Source organism: Phyllostomus hastatus, unplaced genomic scaffold (genome assembly GCF_019186645.2).
Source record: "Phyllostomus hastatus isolate PE091 unplaced genomic scaffold, TTU_PhHast_1.1 phas_contig_210, whole genome shotgun sequence".
NCBI classification, from domain to species: Eukaryota; Metazoa; Chordata; class Mammalia; order Chiroptera; family Phyllostomidae; genus Phyllostomus; species Phyllostomus hastatus.
In genome coordinates, this window is record NW_025333737.1 from 38,814,256 (window position 1) to 38,838,629 (window position 24,374).

General features: G+C 59.1%; 1 protein-coding gene across 2 annotated transcripts; it reads right to left on the reverse strand.

Moving 5' to 3' along the window:
* Positions 1-872: 872 nt before the first annotated feature.
* RAB40B (RAB40B, member RAS oncogene family) lies at positions 873-23,768 on the reverse strand. Of its 2 annotated transcripts, none has more exons than XM_045835628.1 (6): positions 23,548-23,768; positions 7,831-7,891; positions 6,524-6,584; positions 5,747-5,824; positions 4,807-5,029; positions 873-3,493 (listed from the first exon to the last, which is right to left on the reverse strand). In XM_045835628.1, the coding sequence occupies exons 1-6, from the start codon at positions 23,708-23,710 to the stop codon at positions 3,222-3,224; spliced, it is 858 nt and encodes a 285-aa protein (XP_045691584.1). In that variant the 5' UTR covers positions 23,711-23,768; the 3' UTR covers positions 873-3,221. The 2 variants fall into 2 exon arrangements, with proteins under 2 accessions (XP_045691584.1, XP_045691585.1); XM_045835629.1 differs by lacking the exon at positions 23,548-23,768 and adding an exon at positions 10,771-10,869.
* Positions 23,769-24,374: the final 606 nt, after the last annotated feature.

Sequence of the window (24,374 nt, forward strand, 5' to 3'; positions counted from 1 at the left end):
GACAGGCAAGTATATGAGAATCCAAGGATCTAGAGAAAGAGGGCCCAGATCTCAACCCGAGACTGAGATTACGCTTGTGGGAAGGAGGGTCCTAAGTGAGGAGGGAGGCAGGGCCAGCAGGGGACACAGCTTCCCAGGGTGCCCGACCCTCACCAGGGTAGGGGACAGGGCAACCACCTGCCTGCTGCACAGAGAAGCTGCTGGAGGTGCTCACCTGCCCACCACACAGCTCCTTCATCCAAGTTGCCGTTTGGCGGCGGTCTGTGATAGTTCTGCATCCTGAGAACAGGGCCATGGGGGAAGGGAAGGCCCCCGGAACCCACACGCACATAGTTGGGGGAGTGACCTGAGTAGCCTGGGTTCCACCCCGGTCCCCGCCCACCATCCTCCTGGGAATGGGTCTCCCCAGTTCCCCAGTACGTGCAGCTTCTGTTCCTTCTTACATTCCCTTTTCTTCTCTTTTCCCCATTTTATGGAATTTATTGGGGTGACACTGATGAACAAAATTATACAGGTTTCCCTTGGATGAAGCTGTTCTCCTGCAAATCGAAGCATCTCTATCTCTGTCTTTAGGGAAACACAAATATTATCAAGCGTGTAATTGACATTTTCCCCAGATTCAATATTGGCTGAGATGATTCCTCAACACTTCAGGCTCTCAGTCCGGGAAATCACCGGCATTGCAGTAATTTTCACAAGGCCATTGAAGACATGATTGCACATGTTTTGAATCTGGACCCTGGAAACGAGAACCACAAACATCTGGGACGTGATGGCACATGTGTCTGCAGTTGGGGTGCGTTTTGCCGGCAGCGAGGGTCGTGGGACGCAGTGACAAATGACGAGTTTGGAGAGCTGTTTGCTTCAGGGCTCAGTTTACATTTTAATGATATTTTCTGTATATTTACCACCAAAACATGCATGCTTCTACTTAGCACATCCTGTGTTAGGGGTGTATTGTTTTTATTTCACACAAATGCCACTTTGATCTGCTGAGGCACTTTCTCCCGTGTCATATGAGTGTCCTAACTTTGTCATCTCCCAACTCTGCAGGCCAGCGTCCGAAATCCAGGTGTGGGCAGGGCCTTGCTCCCTCCAGAGTTGCCGGGGTGGAGGGAGTTCCCTCCCGCCTCTCCCAGCCCTGGTGACCCCCGGTGGCCTTGTCTGCGGAAGACTGGGGCCTCTAGGCAGCCGGCGTGCTCTGTGAGATTGCCTGCCACAGAGGCCACGGGAACTTCATTATGGTCCTGCTAGGACACCAGGGGTCATCCCGGGTCACCTTCAATTAAGAAAACAAGAAGGACACGGAAGGGGGGAAAGAACGCCGTTTGGCCCAGTTCGACCTTGCAGCCGGGGGACCGTCCCCAGTAGCTGCTGCCATCTGTGGGTTCCACACCCCGCTTCCCTGCGGTTCTGAGACTCGGGCTCTTCAGAGCGGGGAGAGGCTCCTTCCGCCCGGACCTCGCCCTGCCTCTCCTGGTTGCAGGTGGGGCAGAGACGCCCCCCTCGCCTGTCCCAGCGTTCGTGGTCGGTGGGTCAGCCCTTCTCTCTCTCCGCCCACTGCCCAGCACAGAAGGGTGGCACGGCCCCAGCAGGGTGTCCTCACAGGCCAGCAGCTCCCTGAGGGGCATTGTCCCCTGCTGTCCACTCGCCCGCTCCCCTGTGGACATTTGTCCCGTCCTGTCTGGCTTCAGGCCTTCAGTGGCCGTGGGTGGCCATGCTCATTGCCCCTTTCTGGGCCTGAATGAAGGTGTGTTGCTGCTTCCCATTCTAGGGTCCCTTAAATTCCTAAAAATCTATAAACTATTAACAGAAACTGAGGACATCCGGGCATTTTCTCATCTCAAGTTATTCTCTGAGTCCTTCCTTCCCACCTCCAGCTGCCGCAGAGAGACAGCAAGCAGGTACGCCAGGCGCGAGAGACCCTGCGGGGTTCTTCCCATCACTTGCGGTCGCAGATAGGGACCCGTCTGTTGGGGGCGTGGCCGCCACCGTCTGCCAGGCACCAGGGGGCTGCAGGGCACCTGTCGGCGTTTCTCAGACCGGCGACCTCGGCACACGGCGGCCCTGGGACTCGGCGGGCTCCAGCGGCACGGGTCACGTGCTGCGTCCCGTGGACCAGTCGCTCACGGGCCCCCGTGGTGGGGACCCACGTGTGCATCGGGCTGGCTGCGGTTATACGGGGTTTTCGACTGCACAGGAGGCCGGCCCCGCTGACCCCGCGCTGCTCAAGGGTTAACCGTACTCCCCGCTGCCTGCCTCTACGTTTCTTTCCGGGAAAAGGAACCTTTTTCAACAGATGACACCGCTCAGGAGTGAGGCCAGTCGCCAGCGCAGCGGACCAGCGCTGACGCGGGGCGCCAGGGACAGGCGAGGGGGAGAATGAAGGGAAGGGCTGTGAAGCACACACAGTCGGAGAGGACCCGCCAGCGACCCCGCCGCGAACCGGGCACACGCGCCCCGGCCGAGCGGCATCCTCTGCCGCGAGGGGGCGCGCTCTGCCTGCACCGCCGGCCGCCCTGGCTCCGACCTCCGCCGCCCTGGCTCTGGCCTGCGCCGCCCTGGCTCTGGCCTGCGCCGCCCTGGCTCGGTCCGGTGGAACTCGAGGTATCTTTGGCATTTTCGTTTCTTAGCTTCATAACTCGTGGGGTATTTTATACAAAAAATGTAGATTTACAGAAAAATATGCATATAAATCACTTATTAATCCCCAAACGTAGTAAATAACATAGCAAAAAGTTTTATCAAACCCTTTTGTAAGGAGCTGGGCGGGGCGCTGGGCGTGGGCGGCGTGTACACGTCAGGGCTCGGACAAGAGTGGAGAGCAGGGTCGGGGAGAGGCCCCTCCCCCGGCGCGGACTCGGACTCCCCCGGCGCTGCTGTCCGAGGCCCCTGGCGGTGCACGCCGCGCCCGCACCCCGCCCTTCGCGTAGGAGCAGTTATCTCGAGGGAAAAGCTGCACCGCAATCGTGGGGTAGGTAACACTCGGAGGACCGACGCCCCCGTGGTAGACACACGACTAACACGACAGCTTCATGCACACCCACGTGGAAACGGCGGAGGCGAACCGTGGGCCGGGCGTTCGCCGCGCAGAGCGGCACGGTCGCCGTGCGGGGTGGGCCGGCGCCTCTCGGACCTGGAACGGCCTCCCAGCCCCGGGGCGCCCTCTCCCGGGGGGTCCGGGGGTCCGGCAGGCGCCCCTCCTGAGCCTTCCTCCTTCCTTAGGAGACTTTGCAGCTGTTCCTGCTGCCGCGCTTGGGCGGGCTCTGGGGCGGCCGGGCGGCCTTGCCTTTGCGGAGGCTGCTCCTCTTGTGGGCGGGGCCGGCGGCCACCGAGTAGGACCGGCCGTGCATCATCCTGGCGTTCAGGCCGCTGGCCATGGAGAAGGACTTGAGGTGGCTCCTCAGGGCCAAGGGCAGCGGGAGCTTGTCCACCAGGTGCACGGGCGTGCAGGACACCACCGCGCGGCAGCACAGGTCCTGCAGGCTCAGCACTTGGGAGAGACGATAAAACGGGCTGAGTTTCCGCCGTCCCTGACGCGGCCACCGCAGAGCAGCCTGCCCACGCGCCCTCCCCCGGGCTCTGGGGCGGGTGGGCCCGAGAACCAGGGCTGCTGCTCCCAGCACGCCCACAAACAGCCTCTGGCAGGGCCTGCGGGGTCTCATCGCCTTAAACTCAGTTTACCCCCGAATCTGAGAGCCCATGTCCCTCCCCATCCGCCTGAGAGGTGAGCAGACCTGGAGGGAGGGGAGTGTCGTGGGAAGTCACCTCAGGACTCACAGGATCCTGGCTGGGGGTCAGAGACCACAGGCTACAACTTCGAAAGAGGTCTCCTCTCAACTGCACAGCTGGCATCGACCCCCCATGTTGTCATGGGAGGTGTGTTTGAGAACACATTGGGAAGAAAATGTTGCCATTTCTATCTCAGCTACGTCACTCGTGGTGTGAGCCAGGTTCCCGCCCACGCGGGGGCCTGCTGGATGGGGGGGGGGCAGAAATGGCAGTGCACCCCTCTGTGGTCACAACAACTCCTGGCCCCTGAAGGACTCGGGGAAGAAACACGACCTGGGGTTGGGCTCATTTCTAAAGTCCTTCCGAGAGTGGTTCTCAGCTGGGGGCGACTGTGAATCGCTGGACATCTGGCGGCATCTGGACACACTGTGGGTTTCACTACTGGAGGGCGGGGGCCCGGGGTGATGCTCACCCCCACCCCCCCCAGGGGCGCAGAGGACTGTCCTGCCCGATGGGAGGGATTCTGGGGCAGGGCCTGACTTAGAAGAAGACTGTCGCTCAATCGGCATCCTGCTGCCAAGTCAATGAACATGCATTTCGTCATCTTTGTCTTGTAAAAGTAAAATGCTGACAAGTTACTCAGAGGGAAACTGACAATAGGTCTCCGCACTTCAACACTGAGGAGTTTGGATATTACGTTCCAACTGCCGGTTACATTCTGCTAAAAATATCCTGCTACTTCTGTTTCCCGAGTTCCTCTCTCTGTGAACAGAGTGAGTGGAAAGGGAGTTTGTTCCTGGGGCGATGAGCTCCCCCTGAAGCCGTGGGCGTGGAGGTCTCTCGGCCACCTCGCGCCCCACGTGCGCTGCCCTCGGGGTCCGTCTGTACGGGCTCGGGGTCCTGCCTCCGGTGGAGGCCGGCGGCCACCTGGTTATGAATGCCCCCCCCACCCGCCCGTGTGCAGAGTTTGGAAGCCTCTCGTGGACCCGCGGCAGGGCCGTGGGTGCGGTTTCCCCGAAGAGCACACATGCGTACTCCGGGGGAACGGAGGCGGCGGGACCGCCCGGCACCTACCCTTGCTCGGCCGCCAGAGCCGGTCCATCCCGTGCCGCAGCAGCACGGTCCTGGCCAGCTCCGTGAAGGACTCGGTGACGTTGAAGTTGCACAGAGGGCTGACCTCGAAGAAGGTCACGCCCAGCCGCTCCGCGTAGGCCTGCGCCTGCTCCGTGGGCACCTGCCGCCTGAAGGCCAGGTGCAGGCGGTTCCCCACCAGGATCTTAGGGACGCCGGGGGCGTGCTGAGGGTCGGTCGGGAGACAGGCAAGGCAGAGGGTCGCTTGTGCGAGCTTCTGCTGCTGGCACCGAGGGCGCGTGGGGTGGATGGCACGCCCCCGAACCCACACCGACCCGGAACTTGGGGACGCGTCCTTGTCTGGAAACAGGGTCTTTACGGATGTAGCCGGGGTGAGCCACAGAGCCGGCCACTGGCGTCCTCGCAAGAAGAGGACACAGAGAAGACACAAGTGACCACAGACAGGGGCAGAGACAGGGATGTGTCTGCGTTCCCAAGGACCCTCCTCCGGAACTTTGGGAGGGAGTGGCAGCCCTGCCGACACCTCGATCTTGGACTCGGGGCCCCCAAAATGTGAGGAAGTAAATGTGCTGTGGAAGCCGCCTGGTTTGTGGTGACTTGTCTCGGCAGCTGCGGGAAACTGATGCGGTGGGTTCGGTCCCGGCCACTCCATGGCCCCACTGGCTGTTGCGCTGGTCAGGGCGCCCGCAGCCAGCAGCCTGGCTGCCGCCCGTCCACCCACCCGACCACAGCAGGGCAGACTGAGGCTCCAGACCACGCGCAGGGCCCTGACGCCCCGGCTGGGCGGTGCCCCCACCGGGGCCGATGCCGTGCTGGCAGCCGACCCGCCCTCCCTGTGGTTGGAGCCTCGTGCCCAGGCCCGCCGGCCCGGCCCCACGCCCTCCCGCCCACGCTGAGGGAGCTCTCGCGCCCCGAGCCGCACCTCGTCGATCTCCTTGATCCAGCGGTCGATGCCGTCGAAGGACCAGCGGTTCGCGATGTCGTAGACCAGGATCACGCCCTGGGGAGAGGGGCCAGCTGACCGCACGGCAGGGGCCGGCGCAGGGCGGGGCCTCTCGCAGCCGCAGACTCGCAGCCGGCTGAGGCACCGTTGTGCACCTTCCAGCACACGCCTCCATCTGCCCGGGTGGCAGCCCCCGGGCATCCCCATTATTTCACAGGCTCGTTGGCTGATAAGCCCGCCAATGCCACAGTGAGCCGGGGACTAGAGCTCAGTTCCCACGTCCACGAGGTGCTCCAGGGACACACAGCCTGGGGCGCCGGGGTCAGCAGCTCAGGAGGGGCAGCGCCCACCCACCTGGACGGGGTGCTCGGGTGCACACGCACAGACATGCACGGGATCATGGACCCCGGTGGCACATGTGCATGTGCGCGCACACGTATGCCGACCCAGGTGCATGTCTATACACACAGGCATGAACACACATGCATAGCACAATGCCCCCCACACAAACATGCATGTGTGCACACTCATGCTTCACACGCCTGCACGCGCCTGCACCAGCGCAGCTCGCAGAGACAGGCATGCATGCACACATGTGCACACGCGGCCCCGGTGCTGGCAAAGGCTGTGAGCCGCCAGCACTCTGCGGCACGCTTCCAGACTCGGCCTCAGGTCACGCGCAGGGCACAGCCGCCTTCTCCCCGGTCCCCTCGGGAGCCCCCCGCCGCAGTGTGAGCACCCACTCAGGGCTGTTACCTGTGCGCCCCGCGAGTAGGAGCGGAAGATGGTGCAGAACCTCCCCTGCCCGGACGTGTCCCTGGAAGGGAAGGTGGCAGAGACGGGTGAGACTTCGCTGCCTCTCCCCGGGGGCGGGGCTGCTGAGCCTGGGACACCTGTCCACGGGCGGCCCTGCCACCGAACATCCCGGACCCCAACGCAACGGCCACGCTGTCCGTCCCCTGGAGTGGCCCGGACATCAGGGTGTCTTTCTGGGCCCATTCCCTTGTCTGATTGTCATCATGTGAGTTAAACTAGAAAAAATCGTGGTGGGTTTCAACATGGTCATTCTGACATTTACGTAAATCCAGTGTAAGTTTCTAAAGTGGTGTGGAATTTAAGAGAGAGCTGGGTGGCAACGGATGTCGGTCCACATGGTGGGGTCCCTCGACGTCCATGACCCCTGAAGGGTCTTGGCGAGCCCACAGACATGCCCCTGCGCATGTCCACACGAGGGGCTGACCCCGGGCCCCGAAAGCCAGAGCGGAGGAACTTCAGGAAGCAGAAGTCCCGGCAGGGAACAGTGGCACCCAGTGCTCTCGGGACCAGCGGACACCATGGCCGGCTCTCTGCTCAGAGCAACGTGGACACACATCTGTGTGTGCAACTAACACACCCATTTCCACGGGAGATGCCTCAAGACATGAAGTCCCCCGTGTGCCAGGCGAGTCCTCACGTATGACAGCATACACGAGGACACATGTGCTATTTTCTCCCCATCCCCTGTGGGTGACCCGCCCCCCGAGACTCAGAAGAGCAGGGCCTGGGGCTCGGGAGAGGCTGGAGGCCGGAGAAGCGCCTTGAGCGTGGAGGAGGCCGAGCAGAACCTCGGGAGCTGAGGCCTTGCCCGCAGGCGGAAGCTGCTAGAAAGCCGTGGGCAAGAAGCGCAGCCCTGGAGACGGGTGTGCAGCTTTGTTTGCAGTGAGGGCCTGTGGGGCTGCTGTGAGAGGGGGGCACTGTCCCGCCGGCCGGGACGGCTGCACGGCTGACCTGGCTGCCCGTGCCAGGCCCTGCTCTCTGCGCCGCTGGGGGTGCGCCCCACGTGGGCACCCAGGGGGGAGCCCAGGGTCCGGCCGGAGCCACTGGGGCCATGGAGGCGTTTACCAAGACCAACTGCCCAGGTGAGACACAGATTCGGATGCCGAGAGAGCCCGGGGTTGGATGGTGGGTTCCCCTCCGGACGGGGGCGGAAGCCGGACCACAGCACCGCCCGCTCCTCCAGGCCAGGCCAGGCCAGGACGGAGAGGTCGGGGCCAGCTCAGGGCTGGGGTGGGGCCCTCACTCACCAGAGCTGCAGCTTCACGCGCCGCCCGTCCAGCAGGATGGTGGTGGTCTTGTAGTCGATGCCTGCGGAAGGGGGCAGGGCTTGAATGCAGCCGGGCGGCGGAGTGAGTGTCCCCCACCCTGCAGACACGTGGTTTCCCAGGTGAGGTGGGGGTGGGGCTGGGCCCTGCTGGCGGGTCTCCCCAGGCTGCTCACCCCCCCGCCCCCCTCCCCGGCTCACTGGCGCCCAACCCCGCTCTCCTCTGTCATCACCAGAGGCCTCCAGGCCAGCGCCTGGCCCCCGACGGGCCCTGCCCGAGGGGGGTCCAGTAGGAGCCGGGGCCTCAGACTCGCCTCCCGCCCCGTGGACTGTCCTGCAGCGTGTGGGCAGCCCCGCCTCGGGCCCCTTGTCACTGCCGACCCTCCTCCGCCCTCCCCCTGCCTCCCCGGGACTGCGCCCCGTGAGGGGCTAAAACACGGAGACGCCCCGCCCCCCACACACACACAGTGTCCCACTGAGCGCAGGGAGTGAAATGGGTGGGACAGGAGGTCTGGCGCGAACGTCATCTCGGTGGTGCCAGACACGCGTGGGCGGGGTGCGCGCACACGCACAGGAGCCTGAGGACCGGCCCCGGCCGGCACTGGAGATCTCCGGGTTGCGGGTTTGGGTGGGTTTTCCTTTACTTTCTCTATTTATAGCCTTTCTCTGTTTTCACGTTCTCCTCAATGAGCACCGATGTCTTCCAGAGCAGGAAAAAAGCAATAATCTCTCTTTTAAAGGAGAAACACTCCTCCCCGTTCGACCAGAAACCCATTTTCTGCCTCCGAGAACTGGGTCCTGGGCTCCAGGGCGGGTCGCGGTCGGCGGGGGAGAACGGGCACCCCGTGGGCGGGCGAGGACCACGGCGGGGGGGGGGGGCAGGGCGCTGGAGGACGGCGTTCCCACGGACGCCGGCACACGGCCAGGGAGGGGAGCCCTCCCCAAAACAGACGCAGCACCCGCCGGGCCCCCGAGTTCCCGCCCGCGAGGCTGGGTGTGCTGGAGCGGCCTCACCGACAGACACAGTGCGGGGGCCCTCAGAGCGCTCGGACCCTGAGGGCGGGGCCCGGGGGGCCCTCCGGGACGCGCCCCGGCTTTGAATGCTCACACACAGGAGTGCAAGTGCGGCCAACGCGGAGGGTCGGGGAGAGAAGAGAGAGGCCCTGCCTGGGGGGAGTGCTGCTGGGGGGGCAACAACAGGCGGCTCCCACGAGCAGCGAGGGGGACGGTGTCGCTCCCGAGTGCTGGCCTCCTGCTCCTGGGAGGGTCAAGAATGTCAGACTACCCCCCCCCCCCACACACACACCGAAAAAAAAGCCACAAGAAACAGAGTGTCACATCCAGGAAGTCTCCCGGCATTAAAGCAGGTCGAGGGCAGAACAGTGGGCCTGGCAGGGCAACACCAGATCCCCACTCGCGTTCTGGGCTCGGCGCCCGGCTGTTCAGGGCAGAGCACAGGTTTGGCAGAGAGTTTAGGTCAGTGGCCTCGCGCCCGTGGAGTGGCTCCTCAGAGCCACTGACCACCATGACCTCGCCTCTCCTTTAAGGTCCCACCACTGTCCCTTCGAGGGCCAGCGTCCCCTTTCCCGGCGGCCGGCCGGCCTGCCTGGGCGTGGGTCCCGTGAGACACACGTGCACACGGTAAATAGAACATATGGCTGCATGTAGTATATAAACACAACGCATACATGCACACCGCTAATACACGGAACACTAACTCTACAGTCAGTCAATTAACTTGGAAGTTGCTAAAAGTTACCGTATTTTTGGACTGTAAAATTTTATCATATTTTACTGCTTCACCTTTTACCATATTTTTTGCTTCAAAATTTTTTTTCCTATTTTCCTCCTCTAAACCTAGGTGCATCTTATGATGTGGACCCCAGATGCACCTAGGTTTTAGAGGAGGAAAATAGGGGGGAAATTTTGAAGCAAAAAATGTGGTTAAAAAAAAAGTGTGTCTTATAGTCTGAAAAATGCAGTCGATATTCTAACGACTTCAAAGTTATTTGGGGAAACATCTAGCTTTTCCTCCATCTCCGTGAAGCAGCCAGGACACTTGGGGGTCTGGTCTTGAATCTGGGGGTAACTTGGGGCTGCTGGCAGCCAGTGAGGGGCCCCCCCACCGCCGCCGCCGAGGCCCCCTGCGCTGGGCCGGCTTCTTGGATTCAGAAAGCCCGAGGTACTTATGGTTTAGGCCTGAACAATTCTTTAAAACTTCTCATAATGGTCTTTTTCAGTACCCTGTGAGTTTAAAAAGCTGTATTTCATTTTTCTTTTTGTCAAAGTCGTGGACACGCGCAGCTCCCAACGTCCCACCGTTCGGGGGCTCGGTCTGCAGAGCGGCAGCTGCCCCTGCAGCCCCCCGGGCCCATCTCTGCTGCTCGTCTGTCCTGCCGCGGGTCTTCAGACTGTCGGCGGTAGGTGTGCCCCTGCGTCCTGCCGCTCCACTGTCTGTCGGCCTCGGTCGACTGCCGCCGTGGAGGGGACATGCGGGCCTGTCTCGCTGACACCCCACCGGCCTCCCCCTCTCTCTGTCTATTTGTCTCTGTATCTCTGACGGTCTCTCCCTCTCCCACACACACAGAGTATAATTATGCTGCGATTTGGGCTACGTCAATGTTCAGTCTAACATCACTTCGACCAAGGAAACCACCCACAGGGGAGCCCCGCGGGGCACTGTGCTCACTCTTCCTCCGCTACAGCCTCCGTTCTCCCTGGAGTTAGAAAGCGCCTGCTCATCTGCTCGGTCGTCCCCCCCCCCACCCCCCCTGCGTTTGCCACCAGTCCATCCCTGCGACCTCCCCCGTCTTCCCGGTCTCCTCTGGGCACTTCCCACGTCCGCGCGGCACCTTTGCAGAGTCCTTGCCTGCTTCCCTCTGCTCCAGAGCCCGGCGTCCTGGGCCCTCCCCTCCCGCCTCACCTGCACCCAGGTCCCCCGTCCGGATGCAGTCCTTCTCCTGTCTCCCTGGAAGGGGCACTGGAAGGCAGTGTTGGGGACCTTGCATGCCTGAAATGTCTGCGGTCGGCCCTCCCTCTTCGCTGAGTTCGGACGGGCAGACAACCGAGGCAGGAAATAGCTTTCCTTCGGAACCAGCAAACATTGTCTCATCACGGTCTGCCTCGCTGCTGCTGAGACGGCAGACCTCAAGCCGATTTTCTCTTTTAAAGATGGCTTTTTAAACGATGACTTTTAGAGAGAGGGGAGGGAGGGAGGAAGGGAGGGAGAGAAACATCAGTGTGTGAGCGATACATCGACCGGTTGCCTCTTGCACACCCCCAGCGGGTGGGCCCGGCCCGCAACCCAGGCACGTGCCCTGGTCGGGAACCGAACCGGGGACCTTTCGGTTCAGAGGCGGGCACTCAGTCCCCGGAGCCACGCCAGCCGGGACTCAAACCAACGCCAGATCCTTTGACCACAAGCGAGCCTTTCCTCCCGGAAGGCACGGACGGAGCGGGTCTGGGGACAAAGAACAGTGCAGAGGGAACCCCGGATGTCAGGCCCCTGCGGCTCAGCGGCCTGACAGCAGCCCTGCCCCCGGCGGGCGGGGTCCACGCGGCAGCGAGCCCCTCTGTGCTGCGCCCCGTTGGCCGGCTCCTTGTTCGCACCAAACGTGCCCTGTCGGACAGGAAGCCCCGGGCCCCAGCGACTGCAGGACGGGACCGCGAGGGTCCGACGCACGGGCGCTGCGGAAGGTGCACCCGCACGTCTTCCCAGAGCAGCGGCAACGGCCTCCCCATCCCAGAGCCTCCCTCCCCGTGACCCAGCATCTGAACGATGGTCTGACCAACAGAAATGGCTTGCTTATTAACCGTCGCCACTCAGCTCGAACTCGGTGACTCCTGCGGGTGGCCACTCCCTAGAGCAGCCGTGCTGAGCCGCTGCCCTTCAGCGGACGCCTCTGGCCCAGGGGCCGAGGGGCGCTCTCCCAGAGCGGCGCGGGGTGTGGGCCGACCCGGGCCTCGTGGTGGCCACCGCGCCAGCTGCCTTTAGGGTGGTGACTGGAGGCCTCCTTCCACGCCCCTCCGGCCAGCTGTGCGGCCCAGCCCCAGAGACCTGGATTTCTGCCCCTGAGAATTTGGGACCAACCGGGCGGGGCAGGGGAGGCGGGAGAGGTGGGGCCAGAGGCAGACTGAACTTGCTGGGGTTGCCCACAAGCTCCCCAGGGCTGCAAAGGTGCCCCAAGGAGCAGCTCTGTGTGCCTGGGATCAAACCCCAGTGCTGACAACCAGCCGCTTCCTCCTGCTCCCCATGCCTCAGTTTCCCCCACCGCCTGGCAGAACACGCTTGCCTCAACCACTCGGCCCTGTGGCCCCCGCCAGCAGCCTCAGCTCAGCCAGAGCCCCACCCTGCCCCGGACCTCTGGCCCCAGAAGATGGACCCTCCCACCCAGGGGTGCCGGCGCTGGAAAATTCCCCAGTCATTCCCTTCACGTCCAGGTTTGAAGTCGCACTGTGAGAAGAATCTCTTTTTTCTCATAAACGTATTTACTGAGCCAGACTTTTATTCTCCGCTGTGTTTTCCTGTTTGTCATTTCCTCTTCTCAACTGCATGTTTGTCCCATGTCGGCTCACGAGGAGCTCACATTTTTGACAGACAGCAGTAACATCAGTGTCAGGAACAGTCACATTCCCGGCCCTGAGCTCACTCTCCCCGAGCTCCGTCCCTCGGAAATAAAGTAAAAATACACAGGACTTCCAGAACAGGACCTGTCGGCATGTTCGAGGGAGTCGGAACAGGAGACAAGAAGAGAGATAATTTTAGCCTTTTTAAAAAATAGGAAGCGTCCAGTGCTGAGCCAGTCGCTACACTTTTAGCTCCGCAGGAAGAATAAATAATTCAGTCTCCTATTTCAAGGCCCCCGCCACCTGCTTCGCGCTATTTCGGTGAGGCGGCCGGCCGACATGGCGCGATCTGTCACCTAAGAGGATTTGCTTACGGCGTAAATGTTGGTTAAACCCCGTCCACAAACACACTCGTCTTTGAGAACCTGACTTTCGTCGGGAAATGTGTCTTATGTTGAGTTAAAATACCAGACGGAAGCCTGGCAGTGCCCAGGGGCGGGCCAGGAAGTGTTCTGGAACCAGACTGGGGATGTCGATGAGAGCGGGACTGCACCGACTGCCGCTGCACTGCTCACTGGCACCCCACTCCGGACAGCCGGGCCGGCGGACAGCCCCGGGTCGGGGCCTCGCTGCCGCGAGAGCACCTCCACGCCCCGCCACGCCACTGGGGCGGCCCCGAGGCCTGCACGGGTGCACTTCTCTGTGTGAGCGGCACCCACCGCCGGGTGCAGGCACGGGCTGCCCGGCGTGCCGTGGGCCTGGGGCCTCTGCCTCCACCCCTCTGCTGCGGCCACTTGGCGGTCAGTCCATCCGCCTGCTGGGTCAGCAAAACCGGTCTTTTTTAGCCGCCTCTCCGTGCTCTGTGCACCCAGGTACCTGTCTCTGGGCGGCGTCCACCCCGGCTGACTTGTCTCTGACTCGTCACCTCTCTGGAGCAGAAGCTCAGACGCTGGGACGTGTCGGGGGATGAAGGGAACCGCAGTGAGGCTCTCGTCACTCGTCACGGTCACACTTGTCCCAGCGACTGTCCCAGGGCCCCACCGCACCCGGGTCGCCTGTCAGAGCTCCGGAAAGCGGTGCAGGACAAACCACCCAGGGCTCCGGGCGTCACCTGGACTTTACCATCTTCCCCCTTCGCCTGCACGATGCCAAGGACCTTATTTTATCTTAAGTGACTGTGGTCTCAGGACACTAGACGTCCGAGAGGGCGCGGCAGGCCGCGAGAGAGGCCAGGCTGGGTCCCAGGCTGGGACGCCCCCCACACCCTGCCCTCCGAGGACAGGACGACAGGGGGACAGAGCCTGGAGTCAGCCGCTGCCGCCCGGGGGGAAGGGGTGGGCAGTGTCCACGGAGGGCCGGGAGCGTCTGGGTCGCTGGGGCTGCTCCACGTCCTGACTGTGGTGGTGGTTACCCCAGCCTGGGTCAGTCTCGGAAAGGGCTGGGTTTCCCTGTGTGAGCTGCACGTCAGCGCATCTGACTACGAAGAAGAAGGGAAAGCACTGGGAAAGGCAACCAGCACAGCCGTTCTGAGCCCCTCCCTGCCCATCACCTGCAGTCAGGTGGGCCCTGGGTTGGGGACTGCAGGGGTCAGAGGTCAGACTAGAGGGGCACTCCCACTGCAGAGAGGAGACCCCCCAGGACAGACAGAGGAGATAGGCTGTTAGAGAGAAAATCTGACCCTATTGTAATGTTATTATGTTCTGTTACATAGAAGCATTTATGACTTAATTTTAAAGCCCCAGCCAAGTGGCTCAGCTGGTTAGAGCGTCGTCCTGATGCGCCGAGGTTGCGGGTCGGATCCCCGGTCAGGCCACGAACAAGAGTCAACAACTGAGTGCGTGAAGAAGTAGAACAACAAGTCGACGTTTCTCTCTCTCTCTCCCCTCTTGCTTCCTTTCCATCTAAAATCAATAAACATGTGCTCAGGTGAGGATTAAAAAAAAACGCAACACATTAAAAAAAATCTGTGTTCACACATGGCCCTGTCAGGGGTCGGGAGTGGAAGGCTGGGAGGCGTCACACCGCAGAGCAGAGGGTGAGACACGATGCAACTCTCAGGTCAAACCTGAGGAAAAACCAGGCTTTCCATCTCCGGTGGTTGTCAGGGAAACTGCAGCGTAGCCGTGACACCGGCAGAGGCACGGCTGCCTGCGGAGCTGGTGCCTGCGACACCCACACCGTAGCAGCAGTGCCTCCCCGCGGGGGCGGGTGTTTGTCAAAGGAAGGAGAAAACCCTGACCCTGGGGTCACTGTAGGAAAAGGTGTTTCGATGCTGCTCCTCGCGGGAAGGAAAGCCGCCGCTCTGAGCCTCTTCCGAAGCAGATGGGCGGTCGAGAGCACGGCCCACGGCCAGCCACCACGTCCCACTCGGCTCTCTCACGCACACACACCGTGTGACCTCGAGGGAGTTACTCACCCTCTCTGGGCTATTGATGCGCCCTGTCTCATGAGATGACTCTCCTACACCCTCGGCAAGTGGGAGGCACTATTATTAGCTCTTAGCAAAAAACGAAACTGAGAAAGAAAGGTGGGATGTTCCCACTGGGAAAGGAAGCTGGAGAAAGAGCCGGAAGACAGTAGTGAGGGAAAATAGTCTCCTGCCGGGGAAAAAATTGGGAGGCAAGACACGGTAGCACTGAGTGCCAGTTTCATCTGTTTGCCGCTCCCGTCCTCAGTGAGGTGAGCGCCGTGTGGAAGGAGGATGAGCAGACAGGCCGCCCCGCTGGGCCCTGACTCCCCCCTGCTCCCCCGAGGGGAGACAGAGTGAGGCTCCAGGGCCAGCAGGGGCCAGGGCAGGACCAGGAGTGCGAGGTGTCAGGGAGGGCATGGAAGACCCGCACCCCCCACCCGCCGGGCAGTGGGCCCCTCAGCAGGGGCGTCCAGAGGCCCCTGGGACAGGCCCAGAGCAGAGGCTCCTGCCCTCCGGCTGTGGGTGCGGGACGGAGAAGCCAGGCCTGGCCAGACGGCCTGTGAGCAGAGAGCAGGTCAGGCGCAGCACCAGCAGGGCACGGGGACAGTGCGGCCTCACGGTGTGGGGCCGGGCCGCCCCAGCAGCCTCGGTCTCTGCACAGGGTGGGGAGGCCGCGGCCCACGGCCAGAGCCAGAGCAGGGCCGTGACCCAGGGGGGAGTGTGTGCAGGGAAAGGGGTCTCCCCAGCTGGACATCCAGTTGGAAAAAAGTCTGTCCTGACCGCAGCCCGAAACGTCATCCCAGCTGGAAAGCAGCCACCGACGCCACAGGTAGAACGAGGGCGTTTGGAGGATTCCTTCATCGTCTCCATCGTCCAGGAGCCGGCCAGGACGCCGGCTCAGGACCCCAGTCCGAACCGGGAAGCAGTGGGCGTTGGGATAACGTGGGCATGAGGGGCTCTCGGTCACCCGGAAATGTTATCACAGGAGCAGAAAGGCGGCGCAGGTGAGAGTGGGCATCCACAGTACATATTTCTGACGAAGGGCTCACAGCCAGAATGTACTTTTAAAACACTCCCAGGAGCCACTGAAAGAATTTCAAACACATAGGAAAAATGGGCTGACAAAAGAACATTTCACAAAAGAGGAAACCCAGGCAAACATGCGAAAAGCAGTTCGGCCTCATTAGTCATCAGAGACATGCAAGTTCAAGCGCGCGCTCTCCGAAATGCGGCGGCGGCGGAGACCGGGCGCACCCAGCGCCGGCGCGTAAGTGCGCAGCCAGGACCCCCGCGCCGCCGGGGAAAGTGGGAACGGGCGAGTATCCGGGGGATCCCCGGACCCCGAACACACGCACACGCAGGTTCATCGAACGCTCAGCCGTTCGGGGTTCAGGCCTGGTCCGACGGCAGCGCGCCTCGTGGGCACCCGAAGGCGCGCAGCAGGCACGTCCACAGCAGAGCCACGTCGGCAGGTCAGACACTGGACGCCACCGGGCGGCCCGGCCCGGGCGGGCGGGCTGGGTAAGTAGACCGCGGTAGGTTCGCACGGGAGGACCGACCGCACACCGGAAACGAAGGGGACTGTCGCACGGGATGGGGCCAGAGGAGCGGCCACCAGAGAGCCCGCACTCGGCGCAACTCCGCTTCCGCGCGGAACAGACACGGGCAGAGCCGCACCGGTCCCGGCCAGGCCCACGGTTCCGCTGAGGGGCACGTGGGGGCTGGGAGAGCGCGGGGCTCCAGACAGCATCCGACCCTCGGTCTGGGTGCCGGTTGCACGTGCGTGAGAGGTTGGGGGGGGCTCACTGAGCCGCGCGGCCAGGGCAGGTGCACTGCTCTACCTGTATCTCCCACCCCGAGGGAGCGCGTTGTGAGGGAGAGGCCGAGGACGAGGAGGCAAGGAACCCTCCTTAGACTGGAGCACGAGCCAAGGAACAGGAGGAAATCCGTCCCAATTACCTCATGCAATAGAGCTACAATTTTTTTTACTTTTTTTTAAAAGTGTATGTTATTGATTATGCTATTACAGATGTCCCAACTTTTTCCCTCCCCTTTACCTCCCTCCTCCCTGTGCCGGCCCCCTCCCCCTGGAGCACTCCCCCGGCCCCACGGTTCATGTCCATGGGTCGTGTGTACAAGTTCTCTGGCTTCTCCACTTCCTGTGCCGTCCTTGCCCTCCCCCGTCAGTTTTGTACCCACCTATTCTGCTTCTTGTTCCCTGTGCCTTTCCCCCTGCATTGTCCCCTTCTCCTTCTCCACTGGTAACCCTCCAGGTGATCTCCATGTCTGTGATTCTGTTCCTGGGCCAGTTGTTTGCTTAGTTTTTGGGTTTTTTTTTCAGGTTTGGTTGTTGATAGTTGTGAGTTTGATATCATTTTACTGTTCATGGTTTTTATCTTCTTCATTTTCTTAGATGAGTCCCTTTAACATTTCATATAACAAGGGCCTGGTGATGGTGAACTCCTGTAACTTGACCTTATCTGGGAAGCACTTTATCTGCCCTTCTGTTCTAAATGAGAGCTTTGCTGGATGGAGTCATCTTGGATGTAGGTCCTTGCCTTTCATGACTTCAAGTACTTCTTTCCAGCCCTTTCTTGCCTGCAAGGTTTCTTTTGAGAAATCAGCTGACAGTCTTATGGGAACTCCTTTGTAGGTAACTGTCTCCTTTTCTCTTGCTGCTTTTAAGATTCTCTCTGTATCTTTAATCTTGGCTAATGTAATGATGATGTGCCTTGGTGTGTGCTTCCTGGGGTCCAACTTCTTTGGGACTCTCTGGGCTTCCTGGATTTCCTGGGAGTCTGTTTCCTTCACCAGATTGGGGAAGTTTTCCTTCATTATTTGTTCAAATAAGTTTTCAATTTCTTGCTCTTCCTCTTCCTCTTTTGACACCCCTATGATTTGGATGTTGGAACTTTTAAATTTGTCCCAGAGGTTCCTAAGTCTCTCCTCACTTTTTTTCTGCATTCTTGTTCCTTCATTCTGATCTGGTTGGATGCTTATTTTTCCTTTTGTTCCAAACCGTTGATCTGAGTCCCAGTTTTCTTCCTGTCACTGTTGGTTCCCTGTACATTTTCCTTCATTTCGCTTTGTATAGCCTTCATTTCTTCCTTCATGTTGCAACGGAGCTCAACCGATTCTGTGAGCGTCCTGATCACCAGTGTCTGGAGCTCTGCCTCTGATCGGTTGTCTGTCTCCTCGTCACTTAGCTCTTCTTCTGGAGCTTGGGTCTGTTCTCTCATTTGGGCCATGCTGCTTTGTGTCTGTGCACCTGTCCACGTGAGCGGCCGGGCCCTAGGTATTCCCTGGGGCAGGCACCCTCTGTGCTGCCTTGGGGTGCTGTCTGTGAGGGAGGGATCTGAGGGGGAACAAAGCCACTTCCTCTGCTCTCCTCCCACTTCCCATCACTTCCCTGCTTCCCACAAGCGGTTCGTGCCCATTCGGTGCTAATTTGCAGGTGGGTGTGTTTGTGCTCAGTTCAGGGCCCTGCGGGTCTCTCCAACAGACTCTCCTGTGAGGCTGGGAGTTTCTCCCGCAGCCACAATCCCCCCGGGTTTTCCCTCAAACTGTGGTTTTGAGTCCTTAGTTTCTGGCGTGGCAGCCCGGGTTTTCCCAGTCCGTCTCGCTCCCCCCCTTTCCCCCAGGCTTGTCTGCGCGAATGTGGGTTGTGTGTGCGGCCCTCCAGCCCGCCTTGCAGCGACCTCTCCACCCCTCCTGCCAAGTGTTTCTTCAAGTCCTTGGTTGTGGGACTTCTGTGCACATGCTTTTCCGGCAGTTCTGGTTGCTCTTTGTTTTTAAATTGCTTGTTTTCCTTCTTTTGGTTGTGCAAGTAAGAAGCGTTTCTGCCTGGGCCTCCATCTCGGTCCCCTCTCAGAACTACTTAATAAAAACATTAAGTTAGTAAAGTAAGTGTTCAAAGGGTTTTAACTGAAATATTTAAGAGATTTTTTAAATGGAAAAAAAGTAAAATTGTAAAAGTGAGGAAGAAATTAGAGACCGAAGCAACATCATTACTGAACTAACATAATGTATTAGAAACAGAGACATTTCACTAAAATCAGAATTACCAAGAAGTGGGAAAGGTTTGAGATAATCGCAGAAATGAAGGGGAGGAAGGTGAACAGACCAAAGCAGCAACTGGAGAGAAGTGAGTGGACACAGAAGGCAGACGAAAATGGCCCGACCCAAGGGGAACTGGTGCAGCAGGCAGGATGATGCCCGCCCCCCAGAGACCCCCGTCCTGATCCCCAGGTCTCGTGAACACGTTAGGTTATACGGCAAAGGGGCATGAAGGTTGCAGAGAGAATAAAGTGTGCTAATTAGCTGACCCTACAGCAGGGAGATTACCCTGGATCGTCAAAGTGGGCCCCACGTCATCATGAGAGTTTTTAAAAGACAAGACAGAAGCAGAGTCGGCCCCAGAGTGATGAGAAGTGAGGAGGACTCCCCAGGCCAGTGCTGGGGAGGAAGGGCCACAGGGTACAGACGCGAGCGGATTCCAGCAACTAGAAAAGGAAAGGAGACAGATCCCCCAGCAGCTCCGAAAGGAACCCAGCCCTCCCACACGGTGATTTCAGCTCAGTGAGGCTGCGTGGACTTCTGAGCCCCAGACCGTAAGATAATACAGTTACGCCGTTTGTAGCCACCAAGTCTGTGGGGAGTTACCCAGCAGCAAGAGGAAACTAATGTAATGGGTGTCCTTGAAGTAGCAACACCAACAAATGTAACAGAAGGACATTAAAACAAATCTTCCTGAGCCCTGGCCATTGTGGCTCAGGTGGTTGGAGTGCCGTCCTGTAACCAAAAGGTTGCAGGTTCGATCCCTGTTTGGGTGTGTGTGATTCCTGGTCTGGGTGCATATGGGAGGCAACCGATTGATGTTTCTCTCTCACATAGATGTTTCTCCCTCCTTTGCTTTCTCTCTAAAAAAAAATGAAAAAATGTCCTTGGGTGAGGATTGAAAAAATTAAAATAAATTTCCCTGAAACTAAAAAACAATTCTGTAAATTCAAATAATGCAGAGCATACTAGAAGTTCAATACCAATCATTCAGCTCTGAGATGTGATCTCGTTAAACTAATGGAGCATGAAGCAAAAAGAAAGAATTCTTCCAAAATTCAGAAGAAAAAGCAAACCACCCACGTGGGGGGAAAATTAGCTGACCTCAGGCTTCATCGCAGCATGTCCAATGCCAAGGTGTAGCGGGACAATAGTTACAAAGTGTTGAGGGAAAAAATGTATAACCTAAGGATATTATACCCAGCCAAGATACCGTTCAGAGATAAAGGCAATGGGCTAGATGTTCCCAAACATGAAAGTGTTCAGGAAATACTCACGAGCCCATCCTGGAAAATGATGGAAAGTGAAATCTAGCTAATTAGAGGGACAGCAGAATGAGGAATGGACCGCCACAGAGGGGTGACCAGGACCGGCGGTGAACCCCGAGTCCTTAAAGGGCGAGCCACTGCTGAGCGGTCACGGTCACGGTCACGGTGACGGCAGCTACAGCACCAGCGAGCGACACGGGCCTGGGCAGTGGGGAAACAAGGACCCGGGCTGTGAAACCCGGGTGGAGGAGAGCGGAGATGGAGGCTGGAAATGCCCTGGCCTTTCGACGGCAGGAGCACCCATAGTTTCAAAGTGAAACATGTCTTTGAAAAAAAGATTCCGACTTTTTACAATTTTTTATAATCTCTCTCTTTTTAAAAAGATTTTATTTATTTATTTTTAGAGAGGGAAAGGGAGGGAGAAAGAAAGAGAATCAATGTGTGGTTGCCTCTCACATGGCCCCCACTGGGGACATGGCCTGCAACCCAGGCATGTGCCCTGACTGGGAATCGAACCTGCGATGCCTTGGTTCGCAGCCCGAACTCAATTCACTGAGCTATGCCAGCCAGGGCAATAATCTCTTTTTTAAGTTTTTGAAATTAGAGAGAGAGAGAAATGTTGATTTTTTGGTCCCACTTACTTATGCATTTATTGATTGATTCTTGCATGAGCCCTGACCAGGGATGGAACCTGCAACCCTGGTGTATCAGGACAATGCAGTAACCAACTGAGCTAAACAGCCAGAGCCCATAATTTCATTTCTTAACCGTAGAAAAGTCTTTCAGCAAATCAAAAACCCACGAGGGGCACATGCATGACATCAGTTCTTTTCTGCAGCATCTCAAGCCAAGGTGACAACAAAAGCTTTTGTGGAAAGTGTCCTTTAGCCTAAATCCTCCCCTCTGTGTAAGGAAAAAACTTCAGAAGAAAGCATTTACTCTAGAAAAAGACATTGTCTTTAGAAATCCTGGGTTCGTTGCCTAACACAAAGGAAATAATGCAACAGAATCTTAGCCAAGCGCTTGTTCAGACTGGGCAGGAGTTTTACAAGCTTATGTCCTCCTCACTTACCTACTGCATGACTCGGAGCACTCTCCAGCTTGCTCTCCTCAGACCCATGCAGTTCGACAAGCACCGGGCTTTACCTGCTGAGTGTTTTATTCCTTCACCTCCGCTGCGGCTCCCCCACTCACCGCGGGGCCCTGAGGACCCAGCTGTGCAGCAAGCAGCCTCTGCCTCCCCGGAGCTCAAACTCCAGGGCTGCTCTGTCTGGAACGCTGCCACCTCCGTGTTGTCACTAACCAGATGCTCCTGTTGAGCACTGGAAATGTGGCTGATGCCAAAGTGTTTTCTTAAATTTTTTACTGAATTGATTGTGGCGACATTTGTTAACAAAGGCACACAGGTTTCAAGTGTGCGATTCTCTGACACACCACCTGCACACTGCGTTGTGGGTTCACCACTCAAAGGAAAGTCTCTTCCTGTCGTCATTCATCCCCTCTTTGCCCTCTTCCGCCTCCCCCCACCCTCTTTCCCCCTGCCAATCACCCTAAAATTGTCTGTGTCTTTGTGCTTTTTCCCCTTATTCCCTTTACCATTTTTACCCAGTCCCCAACCTCTCCCCTCTCCCCTCTGACAGCTGGCAGTCTGTTCCATGTATTTATAATTCTGTCTCTATTTTGTCTGTTACTTTACTTTGCTCATTAGATTCCACATGTAAGTGAAATTACATGGTATCTGTCTTTCTCTAACTGGCTCATTTCACTTAACATGCTCTCCAGGTCCACCCATGCTGTCGCAGAAGGCAAGATTTCCTTCTTTTCTGCCGCTGAGCACTGTTCCACCGTGTGCATGGACCACAGCTTTGTTTACCCACTCATGTACTGATGGGCACTTGGGCTGCTTCCAGGTCTTGGCGACGGTAAATAACACTGCAGTGAACATGGGGTGCATATATTCTTTTGAAATAGTGTTTCGGGATTCTTTAGATATATTCTTAGTAGTGGAATCGCTGGGTAGTGAGGGCTAATGCAAACTTTTAACTGTACCATTATAACTGCTTTGAATTTAGAGAGCCGCCCAGACTGGTGTGGCTCAGGTGGTTGGGCATCGTCCTGTAACCTGAAAGGCTGCTGACTGGATTCCCCGTCTGGGCACATGCCTGGGGTGTGGGCTCGGCCCCTGACAGGGCGCGTAGGAGGGCACCCAACCCATGCTTGTCTGTCCCATCAGCGTTTCTCCCTCTCCCTTCCTTCCCTTCTCTCCAATAATAAATCGATCCATAAAACCTTTAAACATTTTTAAAAAGCCACCCTGGCTGGCGTAGCTCAGTGGATTGAGCGTGGGCTGTGAACCAAGGTGTCGCAGGTTCGATTCCCAGTCAGGGCACATGCCTGGGTTTCAGGCCACGGCCCACAGCAACCGCACATTGATGTTTCTCTCTCTCTCTCTCTTTCTGCCTCCCTTCCCTCTCTAAAAATAAATAAATAAAATCTTTAAAAAAAGAGAAAAAATTTTTTTAAAAAGCCTTGGGTAGCTAATAGCATCATCTCGGACAACACTGTTCTAGCATCTATCAGAATCAACACGAGACCACCAGGTGGACTCTCCTCCCCCTCCTGGCCCAAGTCCATGCCCAGTGCACTCTCCTCTCCTCTCCTGCTGTCCCTCCTTCCCTCCTAATGTCCACCCCCTCTTGGGGCTGCGACTGCCAAACCGCACACCTTGGGCTCTCCCCTTGCCCCTCCAGCTCTGGGTGCTCGAGCCTCCCCTGGTCCTGGAACCCACTCTCCTGCGTTTCCTCAAGCCCAGGCCACACTCTGGAGGGTCACTTGGGTTCCTTGCCCTTCCAGGCCTGTCCACCAGGGACAAGGACACCAGGAACCCCTGAACAGCCTCCGGACTAGGCCTCTTGCATCTTCTCTCCCTCCTCTTCCGACCGACCCACGTGCAGAGCCGCCACCTGGGAGCCTGAGCTCGAATCCCACGCTTGGAGCCACTCCCGCTGTCTCCACATCCCACGCATTCTTTCCAAACGCGTCGCGCGCACGTGGGCCTCCCTGTAGGGCCCCATTCCCAACCTCTGGCTGAGTTGTCCCCCTGCTCTCCTCCTCGAAGTCACCCCCAGGTCGGGAGGACCCTGTGGCCTGTCCAGCCACTCACTCGCGCCGACATGCAAAGTGTAGCGAAAGGATGGAGGACGTGCCACTGTGTCGTCCCCAAGCCCCCCACTAGCTGCCTGCGACCCCCACGTGCGGAACAGGGGTGCAACCGGGGCCACCCACGTAGTGTGGGCCGATCCAGGCAGAGACCTGCCGGCCTTGTGCCCCGCGCTCCCGGCACCCAGCTGCGCTCCTCCTCCCGGGCCCCAGCCCAGCTCCTCCCCGGACCCGCGCTCACCCGCCGGGTGGCCGTATGGGGACTCGGCCGCGCCGTCTTGCAGACTCGCCAGGATCTCGCCTTTGCCCACGTCGCTATCGCCCACCAACAGGAATTTGAGCAGAAAGTCGTAGGCGCGGACAGGGCTGCCCAGGACACTCATGGTGCCGGCGCCGGCGCCCATGCCCGGCCCGCGGGACGGCGTAGAGGCGGCGGCCAGGCACCCAGACGCCGCGCAAACCCGCAGTCCGCGGAAAGCTGCAGCTCGGCGCCCCCGCCGCTTGACAGCATGCGGCCCCGCCCCGCCGCGCCATTGGCTGGCCGCAGTTGCTAGGGTGGCTGCGCATGTCTATTGGCTACCTTGCCTGTCTATCTTGCTGTCGTCTCCGCCTCCAGGGTGACGCCCACCCCCTCCAAAGCCTGTGGCGTGTGGGAGGCGGGTCCACGGGGGCGTCTAGAGACGGGGTAGGGCGGGGCCAGGGTTGACAGAGGGCGGGGACATTGCTCCAGTAGCCAATACGGGGCTGGACCAGCAGGGGGCGGGGCCGGGCGTTTACTCAGCCGCGTGGGCCGGCGCGGGGCGCGGTGGGCAGGTTACCTACTCTGACGCGTGGCCTGGACGCCCGGGACCGGTCTCCTGGCGCCAGGGGCCCCTGTCTGGGACAAGCTTGCGGTGTTTCCCCACAGCTGCTCCAGGGCCTTGTCCTTGTTCCAGAGCCACTCAGAGTCCGTGGGTGTGCGTGCTTGTGTGCGTTCTTGTGCGCCTGTGTATGTGTGCACGTGCTAGTGTGTGTGCGCCTGTGTGCGCGTCTGTGTGTGAGTCCGAACACGTGTTCGCACAAGTGTTG